The 18,820-nt window shown below is 46.4% G+C and overlaps 1 protein-coding gene across 1 annotated transcript in view; it reads left to right on the top strand.

Moving 5' to 3' along the window:
- Positions 1-12,969: 12,969 nt before the first annotated feature.
- LOC140396772 (uncharacterized) overlaps positions 12,970-18,820 on the top strand; it is a 31,095-nt gene continuing 25,244 nt past the window's right edge. Inside the window, exons 1-3 of the mRNA XM_072485495.1 lie at positions 12,970-13,033; positions 15,178-15,213; positions 17,899-18,189. Of these exons, the coding sequence (XP_072341596.1) occupies positions 12,976-13,033; positions 15,178-15,213; positions 17,899-18,189 (385 nt within the window). The 5' untranslated portion in view covers positions 12,970-12,975. The remainder of the gene's footprint in view (positions 13,034-15,177; positions 15,214-17,898; positions 18,190-18,820) is intronic.

The following is an 18,820-nucleotide window of genomic DNA, read 5'->3' as shown; positions in this document are numbered from 1 at the left end:
CACCTCCCGCTTTATTTATTTTAGTATTCCTGGTCCTATTCACTGAGCTCCCCTCAATCACTGTACCTTATACTGTCGCCCTTTTTGATTTTTGACTGTGGCTTCTCTGTCTTACACTTTCCCTCTTACTGCCTTTTGTTTCTGTCCCTGTTTTACTACCTTCCAAATTCCTGCATCGGTTCCCATCCCCCCTGCCACATTAGTTCATACTCTCCCCAACAGCTCTAGCAAACCCCCCCCCCCCGCCCCCCCCCCCCCCCCCGCCTGGGACATCGGTTCCAGTCCTGCACAGACCGCCCGGTTTGTACTGGTCCCACCTCCCCCAGCACCGGCTCCAATGTCCCAGGAATTTGAATCCCTCCCTCTTGCACCATCTCTCGAGCCACGCATTCATCCTCTCTATCCTGATATTCCTTCTCTGACCAGCTCGTGGCATTGGTAGCAATCCTAAGATTACTACCTTTGAGGTCCAACTTTTTAGTTTAACTCCTAACTCCCTGAATTCAGCTTGTAGGACCTCGTCCGGTTTTAATCACCTATATCGCTGGTGCCTATGTGCACCACGACAGCTGGCTGTTCACCCTGACCCCCGCCCCCCCCCCCCCCCCCCCCCAGAATGTCCTCCAGCCGCTCCGAGACATCCTTGACCCTTGCACCAGGGAGGCAACATACAATCCTGGAGTCTCGATTGCGTCCGCAGAACCGCCTGTCTATTCCCGTTTCGATTGAGTCCCCTGTCACTTTAGCCCTGTCATTATTCTTTCTGCCCTTCTGCGCAGCAGAGCCAGCCACGGTGCCATGAACCTGGCTGCTGCTGCCTTCCCCTGGTGAGCCATCTCCCTCAACAGTATCCAAAGCGGTATATCTGTTTTGCAGGGAGATGACCGCAGGGGACACCTGCACTGCCTTCCTCCTCTTGCTCTGTCTTTTGGTCACCCATTTTCTATCTCCCTCAGTACCTTTCACCTGCGGTGTGACCAACTCGCTAAACGTGCTATCCACGACGTCCTCAGCATCGCGGATGCTCCAAAGTGAGTCCATCCGCAGCTCCAGAGCCGTCAAGCGGTCTAACAGGAGCTGCAACTGGACACACTTCTTGCACGTGAAGGAGCCGGGAATGTGGACGTGTTCCTGAGCTCCCACATCGCACACGAGGAACATGACACGGGTCTGAGATCTCCTGCCATGTCTTAAACCTTCGGTTAACTTCAACAATTACAAATTACCCCCCAAAATTAAATAAATAAACAATGAAGAAAAAAATATATCAATATACCAATGAAAAGAAAACAGAAACACTACTTATCAGTCACTGACCTTGAGCCTTCCTCTTGATCTTCACAGCGGTTGTTTTTTTTGATTAGAGGAGGGGGTAAGGAGGGAAACACTGAAGAAGTGTTTCGGGTTTAAGTGTCACTTGACAACAGCTCCTCCACAAACTACCTAAAAATTAGGGTGACCACTACGGAGGTATGCAAATTTCCCTTGTAATACCAATCAGCAGCTCCGCTCTACTGCCCTCTGCTGGATGTTTGTCTTCACTCGAACAGCTAGGGTCTTTAGCTCAGGTACACCTGCAATTTAGGGTGACCACGACGGAGGTATGCAAATTTCCCTTGTAACACCAATCAGCAGCTCCGATCTACTGCCCTCTGCTGGATCTTCCTTCCTAACAAGTATTTCCTTGAGCTTACCGATCTGTTTCACACTGTCCTCTCCAACAATATCGCCCATCTCATTTGTAAATACAGAAGAAAAGTACTCGTTCAAGACCTCTCCTATCTCTTCAGACTCAATACACAATCTCCCGCTACTGTCCTTGATCGGACCTACCCTCGCTCTAGTCATTCTCATATTTCTCACATATGTGTAAAAGGCCTTGGGGTTTTCCTTGATCCTACCCGCCAAAGATTGTTCATGCCCTCTCTGAGCTCTCCTAATCCCTTTCTTCAGTTCCCTCCTGGCTATCTTGTATCCCTCCAATGCCCTGTCTGAACCTTGTTTCCTCAGCCTTACATTAGTCTCCTTTTTCCTCTTAACAAGGCATTCAACCTCTCTTGTCAACTATGGTTCCCTCACTCGACCATCTCTTCCCTGCCTGACAGGGACATACATATCAAGGACACGGAGTACCTGTTCCTTGAACATGTTCCACATTTCACTTGTGTCCTTCCCTGACAGCCTGTGTTCTCATTTATTTGAAAGCAAAAAACCATGGACTTTATAGTCAGAACAATGGAATAAATGATGCATTTTCCAGGTCGAAGCCTAATATGGCTTTCTGCTCATAACGTTTCTCCTGGTGACATGCAGCATACTATTCCATGTTCTTTACTGCACAGAACGGTTGCCGTTATCTAAATTTCTTTCCCGCTACTTCTGAGGTCATAGCTTCTCACTCATCCTATTGGATGGCTTCAGCGACCCTCTCTACCTGAAAGGAGCAATCCCTTATTGATAATCAGTGACCCGATGCTCTAGATCCCCCGATAAGAGGATAATACTGTTCAGACCCACACTGTAAATCCACCTCAATTTTAAATGTTTCGATTAAGTCTCCTCTTACCCCTTTAGATTGTAGCGGATACAAACCTAACGTTTCCAAACATATTGAGAAGACCAACAGCATTCCTGGTGTTTGTCCATTAAACATTTTTTGAAAAGCTCCAAATATCCTTAGATTAAATATGGAGAACGATACTGTATGCAATATCACAGATGTGCTCCGACAAATGCCCCGTACTCTTGAATCATAACTTCCTAACTTGTGTATTCCATTCTCATGGCAATAACCGAAAATATTCTGTTTGTATTTTCTAACTTTGACTTTAATGGTTTGAATTAATTGATGGAGAATAATTAGCTGATGCCGAATAATAATAATAATAATCAATAATTACAACTTCATTGCAACTTTCATCCACCATGCCTCTGAAATACGAATCAAATACGTAATGTTATTTAGAACATAGGTATGCGTGTTAATCACATGTCACAACAGAAGTACTGCACACAGCCGCACAATCACACACTTAATCACATAAACAACGATACACACCCAAACACACGCCCATAATACCACACACTTTGGCAGAAGCAATCACACACAAATACATTCATACAAACACACAATACACGCACACAAAACATATTCACCGCCACACACAATCACAGAACGACAAACACAAACACAAACAGACAAACTCAATCATGCAAGCATAGCATCCCGCACACTTGAACAAACATACACACAATCACACATTCACAACACACACATACAATAACACACACAAACAAACAGGCACAAAAACACACTTACTCTCTCACTGCTCTGGATAGTATTTCTCGCAATGCTACAAAGTCAATTGTCTGATAGTGTTACTGCGGGAGGCGATGTTGCAGAATTAATTTGAACGAAAATAAGCTAAACAGAACTTTCCTCTATTCGAGTCATGCTAACAGCCAATCACGGGACTCAGTTGAAGCGCAACATTGAAAAATAAACGACTTCCTCAGTTTTATTCTGTGACTAACTTTCCAAAGTTTCATTCAGTTGATTATTTGAGTGTCCGCTTTAATTCCGGGGTTTTGCAATACGCGTGAATTTCTCGGTTTACAACTGCTGTCAGCGGCCTGTTAGTAACTGATGTTAAAGATCTGATATTGAGAAACAACAACATAAATTAATCACCTTGTCAATCATCCGAGTGCAAAAACATTGCAGCAGGAGTTCATCGGGTTTGTGTCCTCGGCTCCGCCATTCTTCATCTGCTTCATCAATGACATTCCCTTCATCATGTGGCCGAAAATAGGGCGATTACTGATAACTGCAAAATGTTCAGCTCGTCTCCAGATGCCATAGATATTGAAGCGATTGGAGAGGGTTTGTTGCAAGTTCGGGGCAACATTCACTGTTGGAGTGGGAGAGCAAGGTGTGTGTGTGAGTGTGTGTGTGCGCGAGTGTGTGTGTGTGTGTGCGAGTGTGTGTGTGTGTGAGCGAGTGTGTGTGTTTGTGTATGTTTGTGTGTGTGTCCGAGTGTGTGTGTTTGCATGTGTGTTTGCGAGTATATGTGTGTGTGAGCGAGTATGTGTGTGTGTCAGCGAGTGTGAGTGTGTGCAAGTGTGTGTGAGCGAGTGTGTGTGTGCGAGTGTGTGTGTTTGTGTGTGTGTGTCCGAATGTGTGTGTCGGAGGTGTGGCTACGGGTTGCTGTATGTGATTGTGGGCCAGCGTTTGTGTGAATGTCTCTTCCTGAAAGTGACAGAAGTTACTTACTTTCAGATACTGTTATGTCAATGCTTCGGCTGCCCCCATTGGTAATTCTTGTGTTTTAAATATACAAATCAAGCTATCTCAGGAAAGTATATCTTAGCAATACAGAAAGAGCAGCCAGGTGAAACATTGTTGAAGGAATGAATACCTACTGATGTGGATCATGGGAGATTCGAATGATTTTGCTTGAGTGACTGATGTTTTTTCTTGTCAGAGTCATAGATGTTAACAGCATGGATTCAGGCCCTTCGGCCCAGCGTACACATGCAGCCCAGTTTATGTCACTAAGTTAGTCCCACTTGCCCACAGTTGGCCCATATCCCTCTATACCCACCCGACCATGTAACTGTCTAACTGCTTATTAAATAAAAAAATGTACCCCCCTGCCGCTGCCTCTGGCAGCTCGTTCCAGATGCTCACCACCCTCTGTGTGAAAAGAATTCCGCTCTTGCTCTCTTTTGTATCTCTCCCCCCTCACCTTAAACCTAATCCCTCTAGTTCTAGACTCGTCTATCTTTGGAAAAGATGTTGACTATCTACCTGATCTATGCTCCTCATTATGTTATAGACCTCAATATGATCACGTCTCAGACTCCTACCCTCCAGGGAAAACAGTCCCAGCCTATCCAGCCTCTCCTTATAACTCAGATCATCAAGTCCTGGTAGCATCCTCGTAAATCTCTTCTGAACTCATTCTAGTTCTTCAATATCCTTCCTATACTAAGGTGTCCATAATTAGACACAGTATTCCATCTGTGGTCTTACCAATGTCTTTTAAAACTTCAACAAGACGTCCGAACTCCTATATTCAACATTCTGCCCAATAAAATCTAGCATGCTGACTGCCTTCTTCACCATCCTGTCCACCTGACACTTCACCTTCAAGGAGCTATGAACCTGTACCCCTAGATCTCTTTGTTCTGTAACTCACCCCAATTCCCTACCATTAACTGAGTAGCTCCAGCCCTGATTTGACCAACCAAAATGCATCACCTCACATTTATCAAAATTAAACTCTATCTGCCATTCATCGGCCCATTGGCCCAATTGGTCAATCTCCTGTTGTAATCTTTATATAACCTTCTTCACTATCCACGATGCCACCCATATTGGCGTCATCTGCAAACTTGCTAACCATGCCTCCTACATTCTCATCCAAATCATTAATATATATCACAAATAACAGTGGACCCAGCACCGATCCCTGAGACACAGGTCTGTGTCTCAGGCCTCATGTTTGAAAAACAACCTTCCACAACCCACCCGTTGGCTTCGGTCGCCAAGACAATTTTGTATTCAATGGCTACCTCACGATGGATTCCGTGAGATTTAATCATTTGTAACAACATATCATGCGGTACCTTGACAACGTCGACTGCGCTGCCCTCATTTACCTTCTTGGTTACCACTTCAAAAAACGCAATCAAATTCGTGACACATGACATTCCCCTTGCAAAGCCATGCTGGCTTTCCCTAATTAGCCCTTGCCTGTCTAAATGCCTGTAGACCCTGCCGCTCAGAATACCTTCTACCAATTTACCCATTGCAGAAGTAAAACTCACCAGTCGGCAGTTCCCGGGCTTATCCGTACAGCCCTTCCTGAACAAGGGCACAACATTTGCTACCGCCAATATTCAGGCATCATTCCTGTTGCTGTCGATGATTCAAAAATCTCAGCTATGGGGCCGGACATTTCCTCCCTGGCCAACCAGAACATCCTGGGATACATTTCATTAGCTGCCGGGGATTTATCTATCTTGAAGCATTTTAATACCTCCATCACCTCCTTCTCTGTAATATGTACACTCCTCAAGGCATTACTTTTTATTTCCCCAACTTCCCAGGCGTGCCTTTCGCAACAGGTATTACTGACGAGAAATTTTAATTTAGGTCCTCTCCCATCCCTTGTGAATCTACACAAATATGACGTTGTTTATCCTTAAGTGGCCCTACCCTCTCCCTCGTCGCCCTTTAACCTTTATATATCTGTCAAAGCTCTTTGGATTGTCCTTTGCCTGATCTGTCAAGACAAATTAATGACCCATTTTTGCCCGCCTGATTTATCTCTTCACTCTACTCAACCAAGCCCTATACTCTTCAATGGATTCACTTGATCCCAGATGCCGAAGCATGTTATGTGCCCCCTTCTTCCTTTTGACCATGACCTCAATGTCCCGAATCATCCAGTGTTCCCTCCTTCAATCAATCTTGCCCTTCACTCAAAGAGGAATTTTCTCACCCTGAACCCTAGTTAACACCTTTTTGAAAGACTCTCACTTATCAGCTATCCCCTTGCCTGCAAGTAGTCACCCCCAATCAACTTTTGAAAGTTCCAGCCTAATATCCGCAAATTTCGAATTTTAACTCTTGGGCCAGAACTATCATTCTCCATAACTGTCTTAAAATTAATGGATTTAAGGGCACTGGTCCCAAATTGATCACAAACGAAGGCTTCTGTCTCCTGCCATTCCTTATTCCCCAAGTTGAGTTCAAGTTTTGACCCCCTATCTAGTCGGGGCATCCACATATTGTATGAGGAATTCTTCCTGCATATACTGTACTAATTTAACTCTAAACCAATCCCCGAGCGCTATGGCTGTCCCAATTAATGTTGGAAAAGTTAAAGACCCCAACTGTCACCAACCTATTTTTATGGCGGTGGTCTGTAATCACTTTACATATTTGCTCCTCAATATCCCGCTGACTATTTGGGGGCCTATTGTACAGTGCTATCAATGAGATATCAACCTTCTTATTTTTCAGTTCATCCCGTATTGACTCAGTGGGCGAACCCTCGGATATATCCTCTCGCTGCACTGCCGTGATATTGTCCCTAATCAATAACGCAGCACCCCCTCCTCTCGTATCTCCTGGTCTACTCTCCTGTAGCATCTATACCCCGGAACATTGAGCTGCCAGTCCTGCCGCTCCTACAGCCATGTTTCAGTAATAGCTACAATATCCCAGTCCCATGTACATATCCATGCCCTGGGTTCATCTGCCTTGCACGTTAGGCATCTTGCATTGAAATAAACGCAGTTCAATCTGTTTCTCTGCCTTCCACTTTTCTCTTTACGGACTTTTGCTTCTATCCTCTCTTTGCTTTCCTCCGACTTCCTTCACTAGTTCCCTTCCCCATTGTTGGAGCAAAGGTCACCACATGGGTGAGTGCTGTTAAAGGTCGACTTTGTGCAGGATTGATGGTGGATTATCATTCGGGTGTAAGGAGATCTGAAGACCTTAAATTCCCGAGCCTCTCACCCAGTGTTCCAGGCACACCACTGACTTGGTTAGTCTCTCAGGATGATAGCAAATATTTAATCCTGTTGACTTGAGGGAATTGGAGATGTTAATACGCATGACCACCAGACTGAAATTTTTCGCTGCTTGTATTTCTCTTATTATAATTGCAGATGGAAATTTACTCTCCATCTGCACGAGTCCTTCCTTGCAACATTTCAAAATATGTCTGAACATGTTCTATGTAATGTTATACGGGGGCGACCTTTCCACCAGTATCTAAAGAGTTGTGAATGATATTAAACACTAATAAATCTTGCCTGTTCGCATTTCATGATCATGGTTGAGATGAGTAATCAAGGCCTTGAAGGAAGCCAGCCCCGGTCTCGAATAAGGCATCAATGATGCCTCGTAATTATTGACTCAATGGAAATTAAGGCAAAAGCAACTCATTGGTTGAAGCCATAATTTGGATACATGCAAATTAGTGTCCTGAACTCCCCATCTCTCCAGCCTTGGGCGATTACTTCACGTTTATCTCATGTTTCACCACTTCCCCATTTCAATTTCCTGACGTTGAAACCGTTCTACTTTGCTTCCTGCTGCGAGGGGGGCTATCTGCTAGCAGAGGAAACAGGCACACACGAAATAACTACAAGGAATGTCATTCTACTCATTGTGTTCAGACGGGTTTCCTGATTCGATGCTCAAAGGAAGCTGTAACGATTTTTGTTTCAACTGTCCGTGCCATAATAATGTTTATTTTAAATAAATGACATTTGAAGAAGCAGATTTAAAAGTGAGCTGCTCAATTCTACAATTGGTCAAACACAAGGTACACACATAACAACCCTTGGACCGGTGATACTATGAAGGGAACCTTGTTTCTCCAAATCCTAAGCTGTTGGAGGGTGGTTTGTCGAAATCAGAAATTATTTCCCTTTGCTTTTTTCTCATTACTTGATCAGGTTGCATATGTACGTGGCCAGCGTGGCCAAGGACTGCAAAACCCCATTGATAGCAATGTATAGTATTTCAGCCATTTGATCAGGATTTGAATTAGTTCTTGGGGCAATGATACCCAATATTGATGGTGCAAATCCTGGGCCGTTGGTTGTTGTTCTGACTGAACCTCGATAAACAAGGACTCCTCGTGCCTGAGTAAAATTTCAGTCACCTCTCGGAACTTTGAAGCTATGTGCACCTTTGGAAAGTGGATGGCTGAGTAGAACTTCGATGGAACCAGTACCCTGATTGCAGCATCTCCTTTGGTCGCATCTTCCAGCTGCGATATCCCCTATGGAGTTAGTGGGTCCGATTCCACAGCTTCCTGCTACAAACGTTTGATATGCTGATTCATACAAATGGGAACTTGAGAGGTAACTTCATCTCCCTAATTTGTGGTGTTCACTGGGGACGAACAATGGGAAGTAAGGTAAGCCACCGACCCGAAGGCGTTACAGGGGGATTTTGAGACCAGAAGATTCTGAAATAAATTTAAGGAATCTAAATGCTAAAAAAGAACACGGGGAATCATTGAATGGCCTAATCAAATGAGTTAGCCATTCTGTAAGTTTCAGCGGTCTTCGGAGAAAATTGAATCAATGTCACTGACCCACAATATATACATACTTTTACCATCTTTCCGCTGAGGAATCTGAACATGCTAAGATTTATTTTGCCCCACTTACCATCTCACATCTCATCCAGGGAGTTCGAGACTACATGCCAACCATTCTGTCGTGGAGCTCAAAGCTTTCCATCGTTTTGCCAGCTTTTTTGACATTCAGCTTAAATCTTCGTTACTAGATTATAGAACCGTCCTCAAGTATCACATGGCTCTCCACATAGGCTGTGTAAAGCACTCGGGGACTTCGATAGCCATATCAAATCGCTTCTCGACTTTCTATCCCTTCAAAGTGTTCAGCTTCCTTGCATCAAATGTTTTCAATTACATTGTGGCTCACAATTCTGAATTTATCGCCTTTAATCACTCCCCACCCACGATAAATCCTTGACTTTCGAGCGAAAATGAATATGAATGCATACACTTAACAATACATAAATGGCTCCTGAGTCCACATTGGTCCATTATCGGCGCATATCTCCTCCAGGCATAAAGAATCCAACACAGTCAACATAACCTTCGGTTTTTTTGCTCTTGAGATTCAATAAAATCTCATTAAATGCAAGTAGATTGCATGCCACAATTCGACTTAGGGTTATTATGTTGAATGATTGCGTTGTGTTCAGTAATAAAATATTTCACGCACGTGATTCTGTTTCAGTCCACATGTGTGTATTGATCAGCAGAGCTAGACATGTTGTAGACAGCAGTAGTTCGGGCGGATCCGAGAACAGGTGCTGGATTCTCCCAAAATGGGGCTATGTCCCCAAGCTGGCGCTGGAAGGCTGGCTATTCAGTCCTTAGTTTCCTGCAAAAAATAAAGAGCTATTCCCTTACCTGCAGGGGAGTGGCAGGGCCCCACCGAGCATCACGCTATGGGTTCCTGCACTTCCGGCTCCGTGTTGGGCTCACGGAATCGGACTCCAGCGGCTGCGCCGATGGCCATGGCGGACTCTGACAGCGGACCATCACAAAGAAACAATATCCCCAAAATTGGCCACGTGCCACTGCATTGGACCGGCCCGATCACTGCCCTGTCCGCCCATAATGCTGGATTCCTCCGCCTCCACCAGGGCGGCCGTGGACTGAGGACACAGCCCCGTGCGAGAGTCCCGACCCGCCAGACGTGGTTAGAACCACGCCGTCGGGCAATCGGTCGGACTGGATTTGAGTATCGATGGGAGGGCCTCTTGCCCTGGCCAGAGGTGTAATTCACGGACGAACGACTCTCCAGGGCCCAGAGAATCGCCGGGGCGGCGTCGGGAGCGAGCCGATTCTCCGCCCCCGCTCCAAACGCGGGTTTGACGTGTGGCTGTGGAGAATCCAGCCCCGGGGGAGCCCGAGGCCGGCGATTAAATGCGCGGGGTTTGAGGGTCGGGCGCGTGGCCGATGGGGGCACCTCATTCTTCGGTGTGGCTCCGCAGTACGAGTCCACCAGGGAGGATGGCATGAGCGCAGCAGGCCGCCGTTCTGAGAATGCCGGGTCCCTGCTAGGCTATAAAGTTGTTGAAATTATTTGCTGGAATATCTGGAGTAAAACCCTACCTTTTGTACGCCGGCGTGGGGACATCGACTCAAATTGGGAGAATCTAGCCCTTTGCCTCAGAAACGGAGGGCTGTCCTCTCTGAAGCAGGACCTCCTTCCTTCCGTGGCCCCGCAAGATCCGTCCCCCATCTTTTGCGGGGCGGACTTAGAGAGGACGGCAACTACGCATGCGCGGATGACGCCCGGTGTGCAGCGCCAGCCGCGTCATCTATGCAGCGTCGCTTTTACGCGGGCGACAAGGCCTGGCGCGTGTAGATGACGCGGCCCTGATCCTGGCCCATTGTCAGGGCCTGTATCGGTCGGGACCGGGGTCGTTCCGCGCCGTCGTGAACTGTGACGGCGTTCACGACGGCGCGGCCACTTCGGCGTGGGAGTGGAGAATCCCGCCCGGAGAATCCCGTCCGGAATCTTTTGCCGGAATTTGTGTGAATAATGGGACAGTTAAAATTTTGAGCTAATTAAGTCAAAGGTCAAACAAAGGCCCAGAGGCATTGTGATTTGAATATCTTAATTCTCTTTGTGGATGACGCCTTATTTGAAAGTGGATAACAAGACAAACAATTGATGAATCGTAAAATTAACCTTACTTGGTCAATTTTAGTTCAATGTTCTGCTTCTACAGAGATCCGTGATCGGCTGTTAGAACTACCCGAATATAGGATGTTCTATTTTAACATGTTTTCTCTGAAATGACAATTCCTCTGAAATTACCATCATAGCCTGACCCAGTGATTGTATCATGAACAGGAAGTTGTGACCATGCGACACTACCATATCCACAGCAGTGCGCGTATGAGTCTGTAGGTCTGTCTGTGTATATAAAAGAGAGCTGCTGTGTCTGCGTGTTTGTGTGTCTATGCATTTTAGTTTGTGCGTACCTGTTTGTGTGTGTTCGAGTGAGAGAGTGTACCTTGAGTAAGAGAGAGCGTGCATGTGTAAACATATGTGTGTCCGTGGATGTGTGTGCTTGTGAAAGTATGCGTGTGTGAAAGGCAGAGTGTGTTTCTGTGCGGTCAATACTTATATTGTCACATTCTTGCAGTGCCAATTGTTTTATTGTAATGTATGATCATTAATAATATTTTTTGCAGAATTAAAGTTGCAATTTCGACTGTGCAATCGACAGTCCACATCAGATAACTCAACTCTATTAAGATATTCACTTTTCACTCCATTTTAGTCTCATGTGTATCAACCTCTCTTCCTGCATCACCTCTTAAAATCTAACCTAATGTGATGTCAGAATAATTGCATGTGTGCCCAGTTTGCACACCAGATAAATCCTCTCCATTGAGACGTTAACTCCAGTGTAGTCTTACTTCAGATTGTAAGCGTGTATCAATCTCTCTCTCAATGAATTGTGTAGTTTGAAAGTAGAGGAAACGGGAATAAAAACAAGCAAGTGACGTTATACCTCTTCAAATCATTGCTCAGTCCACATTTGGATTATTTTGTTCAGCTCTAGGCTCCTTACTTAAGGAAGGACATTGGAGCCATGTAGAGAGTTCAGAGGAGATTCAGTAGAACGATACAAGAAATGAGGAATTTCAGAAACAAGGAAAGATTGGAGAGATAGGGCTTGTTCTCCTCGCAGCAGCGAAGATAAAGAATTGTAATTGTTCAGGTGTTCTAATTTGTGAACAATTTTGAGATGGCAAAGAAGGATATTCTGTTTTCACTGGCTGGTGAGTCAGTGACTGGGGGTCGTAAGTTCAAGATGATTATCAAGAGAGCTAGTAGTAAAATGAGGAGAAACCTCTTTACTCAGAGAGTTGCTGAGATTTGGAATGCGCTGCCTGGGAGAGTGGCGGAGGTGGATTCCATAAGAAGTTTCAAAAGAGGGCTGGATACATATTTGAAGGTGATGAATTTAGAGGGCTACGGTGATCGGGCAGTAGAATGGTTGCTTTTCAGGGAGCGTGTGCAGACACGGTGGGCCGAATGGCCTCCTTCTGTGCTGTAAAAACGGCAAAACTACGAATGTGCTTTGTTACACACTATCATTCCATGAGGTGCATTTCCCATTCAGGAGGAATAATGTACATCAGATAGACAGCGAAATTACTGAATCTCTTCAATCATAAAGTAAACCTATCACAGTTTTGAGAAATATGTAGAGAAATATGAACTTCCGAATGTAGACCCTGTTGTTTCCATAGTGACCAAAGCTAAAGTTCAATCCTGTGTTGCAATCTTAGTTTCTGTAGCAACGGATTCGTCATATCCTTGAGCATCAGGCGGCTCAGATAGACAAGTAGCGAGTTGATCCAAGTCCCCACTTTGGAGGGTCGAATGATTCTGCGCAAATCCCTCTGGAAAATGTTTACTTTCGCATTTCTACTTGTAATTGGTGAGTGCACGTCTAGAACTCGGTAGCTTTGTCTACTGGAAGAGCCCTGTCTCACTGAGATGGGAACACACAGTTGCGGAACTGCTGAAATTGAGGAACATTATCAAAAGGGTGGGGCTGGTTGCACTTTGTATTGTGCCCGTGCGAGTAGACATGGCTTATATTTCAAAACAAAAAGAAGAAAGCGTGTAAGCGATGAATTGTATCCAACCCAAATGGTCAATTTTACCCGTTAAATTAGAAAACAATGGATTTATCTAATATTCAAACTTTGAAAAACGTATGTGTTTTTTGTTTCAATACGGATTAAGGAAGGAAGTCATTGCAATTACACAGTCTCTCTGGTCTGAAGCAAATAACTTCAGGTTGCATACATCTCTATCAGTGTCCAAGAACAGAACATGTATGGAAAAATGGAGGCTGGCGGAGTGGGGGCGGGGGAGGGGGGTGGATCTTTACGGAAAGAAGTAAATAGGAATGTTTCTCGGAGATTAACTTTCTCCAACTCTGATCATTTTTTGTTAAATAATATTTTAGAAAATAAGGAGCGAGGAGTGGGAAAAAGGAGGAGAATAATTATTGATGGGGCGCATTAAACTGAAAAACGCATGTTGGTTTAAGACATAGAAGATTGACACAGATCCAAGCTTGGCCCAAAGTGTTGGGCCCTGAGGTTGTTTAAATGTTTGCAGTGGATCACAAAGTGTAATCCAACATCTATAATCCTGCATAGCATGACAACTTTTTGACGGGTGTAACATTGAGGTTGAGTGTCTTGGTTTACAGAAATGCATAGACCGGATAGTCAAATTGGCAGGGAGGTGACACATGGACTTGAATCCTAAAATGTGTACGGTGATACACTTTCGAAGGAGTATTTTGACAAGGCAGTATTCAATGTTTGGCATGCCACGAGAAAATTCCGAGTAACAAAGGGACCTTGGCTTGTTTGTCTATAGGTCTCCGAAGGCGGAAGGGCAGGTTAACAGGGTGGTGAAAATGGCGCATGGGACACTCAGTTCTAACAATCAAGGCATATTTTACAAAAGCAGGGAGGTTATGTTTGAGTTGTATAGAAATATGGTGAGGCCACAAGTGAGGTACTGTGTGCAGTTCTGATCTCCACATTATAGGAAGGATGTGTCTGCACTGGAGGGAGTGCAGAGGAGATTCACCAGGATGTTGCCTGGAATGGATAGGCTTGGGTTCTATTCGTTGGCGTAGGGACGACTCAGAGAATACGTCAACAAGGTGTGCAAGGTTATGATGGTATGGACAGGGTGAATAGGGAATAGCTGTTCCCCTTATTTGAACGGTGAATCATGAGGGGACACTGGTTGGAGGGGCGGGAAGTTTCGGGGGTATTTGAGGAAAAACATTTTACGTAGAGAGAGTGGTAAATACCTGGAATGTACGGCCTGCGAAGGGGTGGGGGTCGGTAAAGGAGAACAGTGTTGCCTTCCATCCATCGAAATGTACATGGATGAGTACTTGCAACGCAATAACGTTCAAGACTGTGTGCAACGTGCTGAAAAATGGGATTGCGGCTATTTCCCGTGTGTCAGTGCAGAATTGATGGACCGAGGGGCCCACTTCTGCTTGTATTTACTGTGATCTTGTGATGTAGAATCTATCTAACAAGGCATTGGTGTCGTCCTGACAAAGAATGTTCCAGGAATGCACAAAGAGGAAGGAAATTGATCATGTCCATGAGTCACGCTGCAGCCTTCTGTTGTGAGGGAACGGACGCAAGTAACAGCATTACTGACGTTGGATCCGAGTCAACGGATGCTAGACCCCGTCTAAAATTCCGCCAACAGAATTGTGGCCATTGAGCCTTTTGGCTGCGAAACGAGAACATTTCTGGCCTGTGATTACTGCACTATTTGAACAATGAGCAAAAAGAAACTTGCATTTTAACAATCGTTTTAGATTCGCGTAGCACCAATGTATTCCACTTTTTTGGCCAATGTACGACGCCCCCACCCCCCAGTGAAGGATTCTCTCCCCTCTCCCAGGCATCTATATCCAGACCTCCATATTTTCGTTCCTCGGGTTCAGAGAAGTGTTTCGAAAGTGTTCGGGAACTTATTATTATGTTTTATTATTATTTGTTGCTAAATTTCTGACTCCTTTTATTCTAGTTCCCTGCCGATCACTCATCAGGCCAGAGGAAATAGGTGAGTATTTGCTGTTAAAATGGATTTTTGTTGCAACAATATGGTGTCACGCCACCTAGAACCATTATGCAATCGGTGATTCCAACCGCACCGACCCAGTCCTAACACAAGTGAATTATGCAATAATTGACATATCATTTATGAGATATTGTCCCTTGCCTGCCCAAATGAATCATAACCACCAGGTTTGTAAGTTGAACACTTTAACTGCGTATTTATTACTGTAAAACATTTAAATATGCGGAAAGAGCAGCATTATAACGGAAGGTTCATCTAATACTTCGTCCTTTACCGTCCCACCGATCGCCGGGCCGTCCTCTCTGAAGGAGGACCTCCTTCCTTCCACGGTCCCGCAAGATCTGTCCCCCACCTTCTTGCGGGGCGGACTTAGAGAGGACGGCAACCACGGATGCGTGGATTGCGCTGGCCAACCCATGCATGCACGGATAATACGCGTTATGTGGCGCCGGCCGCGTCATCTATGTGGCGCCGCTTTTACATGGGCGACAAGGCCTGTCACGTGTAGATGACGCGGCCCCGATACTGGCCCATTGTCAGGGCCTGAATCGGTCGGGACCGGGGCCGTTCCGCGTCGTCGTTAACCTCGACGACGTTCACGACGGCGCGGCCACTTCAGCGTGGGAGTGGAGAATCGCGCCCAGAGTGTTCGCGCCGTCGTGAACGCCGTCGAGGTTCACGACGGCGCGAAACGGCCCCTATCCCGACCGATTCAGTGTCCGAAAATGGGCTAGAAGCAACTCCGCGTCATTTAAGCGCGCCAGGCCTTGGCGCCATGTAAAGGCGGCGCCGCATACATGACGTGGCCGGCGCCGCATAACTGCCTCACCCACGCATGTGTGGTTGCCGTCCTCCCCAAATCCGCCCCGCAAGAAGATTTCCGATGGATCTTGCGGGGCTGCGGAAGAAAGGAGGCCCTCCTTCAGAGAGGCCGGCCCGACGATCGGTGGGCACCTATCGCGGACCAGACAACATTTGAGCCCCCCCCTCCCCGTGGAGGATCAGCCCCATCCGCAGGCCGCCTCCCCAGCGTTCCCGCGCTGTTCCCGCTGGCAGCGACCAGGTGTGGACGGCGCCAGGGGGAGCCCGCCGTTTTGGGCAGTCCGCTCGGCCCATACGGCACTGAGAAACGCGGGGGTACTGGAAAATCGCCATTTTGACTGTCTCGGGCGATTCACTGGACCGCGCCACGCAAAACGCGACTGTGCCGATCTGGCCGCTTCCGTGAATCGCGGGAGGGGTTCGGACCGGCGTCGCGGGAAAATTTGTCGAGCCAGGCGATTCTCTGAAACGGCTGGGGAGCAGAGAATCGCTCCCGGGGTTTTCCCCATTGTGGGCCCCCCATGACATCGGGAAACGCACGCCGCTGGGTGAGCTGCCAGCGTGGCGGTTGATCCCGCCGATGGAGAACCCCTTTCTTCGGATCTTCACAACGAATACATTAGTTGAGAGAGATGTATCAGAGCTGTGACCCTTCAGCTTCTGACCAAAACGAAAGTAAAAGCAAGTCTCCTGAAAGAACATTCCAGAGACAACTCAATCAATCAATGCCTGTCCTCGGGAAGACATCGGCTGGATTCTCAATCAGAGGGATGCTCCGCAAAGGCGACAGCTCACGCCAGCAGAATTCCCGAAGGCGTGGCGGTACCCACATTGGAATCTGCATTTGTCGGCTGGCATACCCAGAGTGTATAATTCCTGTCCGTTCCACTTCCTCATTTACATTTCCGTTTTTTTAAAGGGCAGCAGTTGGCGCAGTGGTTAGCACTACTGCATCCCGGCGCCGAAGTCCCAGGTTCGATCCTGGCTCTGGGTCACTGTCCGTGTTGAGTTTGTACATTCTTCCCGTGTTTGCGTTGGTTTCGCCCCCACAACCCAAAGATGGGCAGGGTAGGTGTATTGGCCACGCTAAATTGCCCCTTTATTGAAACTAAATGAATTGGGTATACTGAAAGTATTCTTTAAAAATCCGTTATTATTTTCGCTTTTGCCATTTTTTTACATGGATGACCTTGCCTTTAATTGACGAACAGGTAAGTCCAGCGGGACCTGCTTTTGGTCCAGCCTCAGCGATCACCCGTACTGCGTAGCTTTGTTCGGGACAATCAGTTGTCCAAAAAACCATAGGGCCCGAATTCTCCGTCCCGCTGCCCCCGTTTTCTGGTGTCGCGAGTACCCGCTGGCAACAGGATCCTCCCAGAGGATGCGTGTAGTATAGCATTGTGCCCTCACTTGTAATATAACATGATTTGATAATGGGGAAAGCTGATTAACACCTGGTTGAACGTTACTATAAACATTTGAGTAAATAATTCGGAATGTGTTGATATCTACTCAATGCCCCTTGGTGCTTGGAGTGGCGATCGTGCATTCTAACATCTTTGCACAGAGCGTTTTATGCACAATATCCATAACGAACGGTGTGAGACACGTGATGTTAAAAGTACTGGTATTGTCCTATCAAGATCTGTATCAAAAAAACTATAACAACTATGCCTGTTAATTTGAATGAACGTGAGTTATTGAAAAATCTAATGCCGAGCTCTCCATATACCAACATTGAAGTTATTCCGCCACTGTTGTTGTGAGTAGTTAGTCAGTTTATAATAACGTGGTTAGCGTGGATTGGTTTCCTTGGATAAACATTTAAAAATGTATTTTCTTCAGTTTATTTGCAGAAACCAGTCTTAACTTTAAATCCATCCTTTGGGCAGTTCATTACTGGAGAGGAAATAACGTTGAAGTGTCGCTGTTACTGTCCTGCCACACGGATCGAATATTATAGCCTTTCGACGAATAATGTTTTGAAGGAATATGATATAAACAAATGCAACACACCATTTGAAGATTTGCTTGCTGTAGACAAGGGTGGAACTTATACCTGCCGGTGCCTGGCCGTGGGAAATGGACAATGGACGGAATCAGATCACAGCAGCCCCGTTCAGATACATATTGGAGGTATTATATCAAGTCTGGTTTCACCAATGTCTTATATCAATTTCCGGTTGTTCAGAATCTCTGTCAGCCAACGCCGATTTAGGGAAATCCAATTGCTGGGCGAATCTGGTTTGATGCCATAATCGTGGCCGCCACTATGTTCAGGTAAAATCAAAACGTCCGGTGCCACGACCGCGCGTCAGTGCGTTCTGCTCCTCCCGTACAGTAAACGCCGTCTCCATATCATTGGCGGGCCTGACCCGCTATTCTTCCGGGTCTCCACGAGTGTTACCTCCACTGGGGAATTCCAAGCGGTAAGGTTCACTTGTGCTATCAAAAATCGTGAAGGAAGCGCCTTGGCTTACGCACGAGAGAGAGTGGGGTTATGGGAGGGGCCAACATCGCGAAAGTGGGCTGGCAGTTTTACCACTGGCCAGGGGGCTTCTTCCAGGGTAAGTGGAGAAGGGGGCGGCCACGATGTGGGCCATGGGGTAAGGGTGGATGGACACGGAACACCATTCCCACAGCCTGCCCAGCGACCATGCGGCTGTGCACGCCTCTGACTGCCCAGTTTGAACATGGCACCACGATTCGTTTGTTTCCCCCCCCCCCTCCCCACAGGCCATCACTTCAAGGGACCCTCTGGGCCCAG

This window comes from Scyliorhinus torazame, chromosome 20, assembly GCF_047496885.1.
Source record: "Scyliorhinus torazame isolate Kashiwa2021f chromosome 20, sScyTor2.1, whole genome shotgun sequence".
NCBI classification, from domain to species: domain Eukaryota; kingdom Metazoa; phylum Chordata; class Chondrichthyes; order Carcharhiniformes; family Scyliorhinidae; genus Scyliorhinus; species Scyliorhinus torazame.
This window is presented reverse-complemented; position numbering and strand designations above follow the sequence as displayed.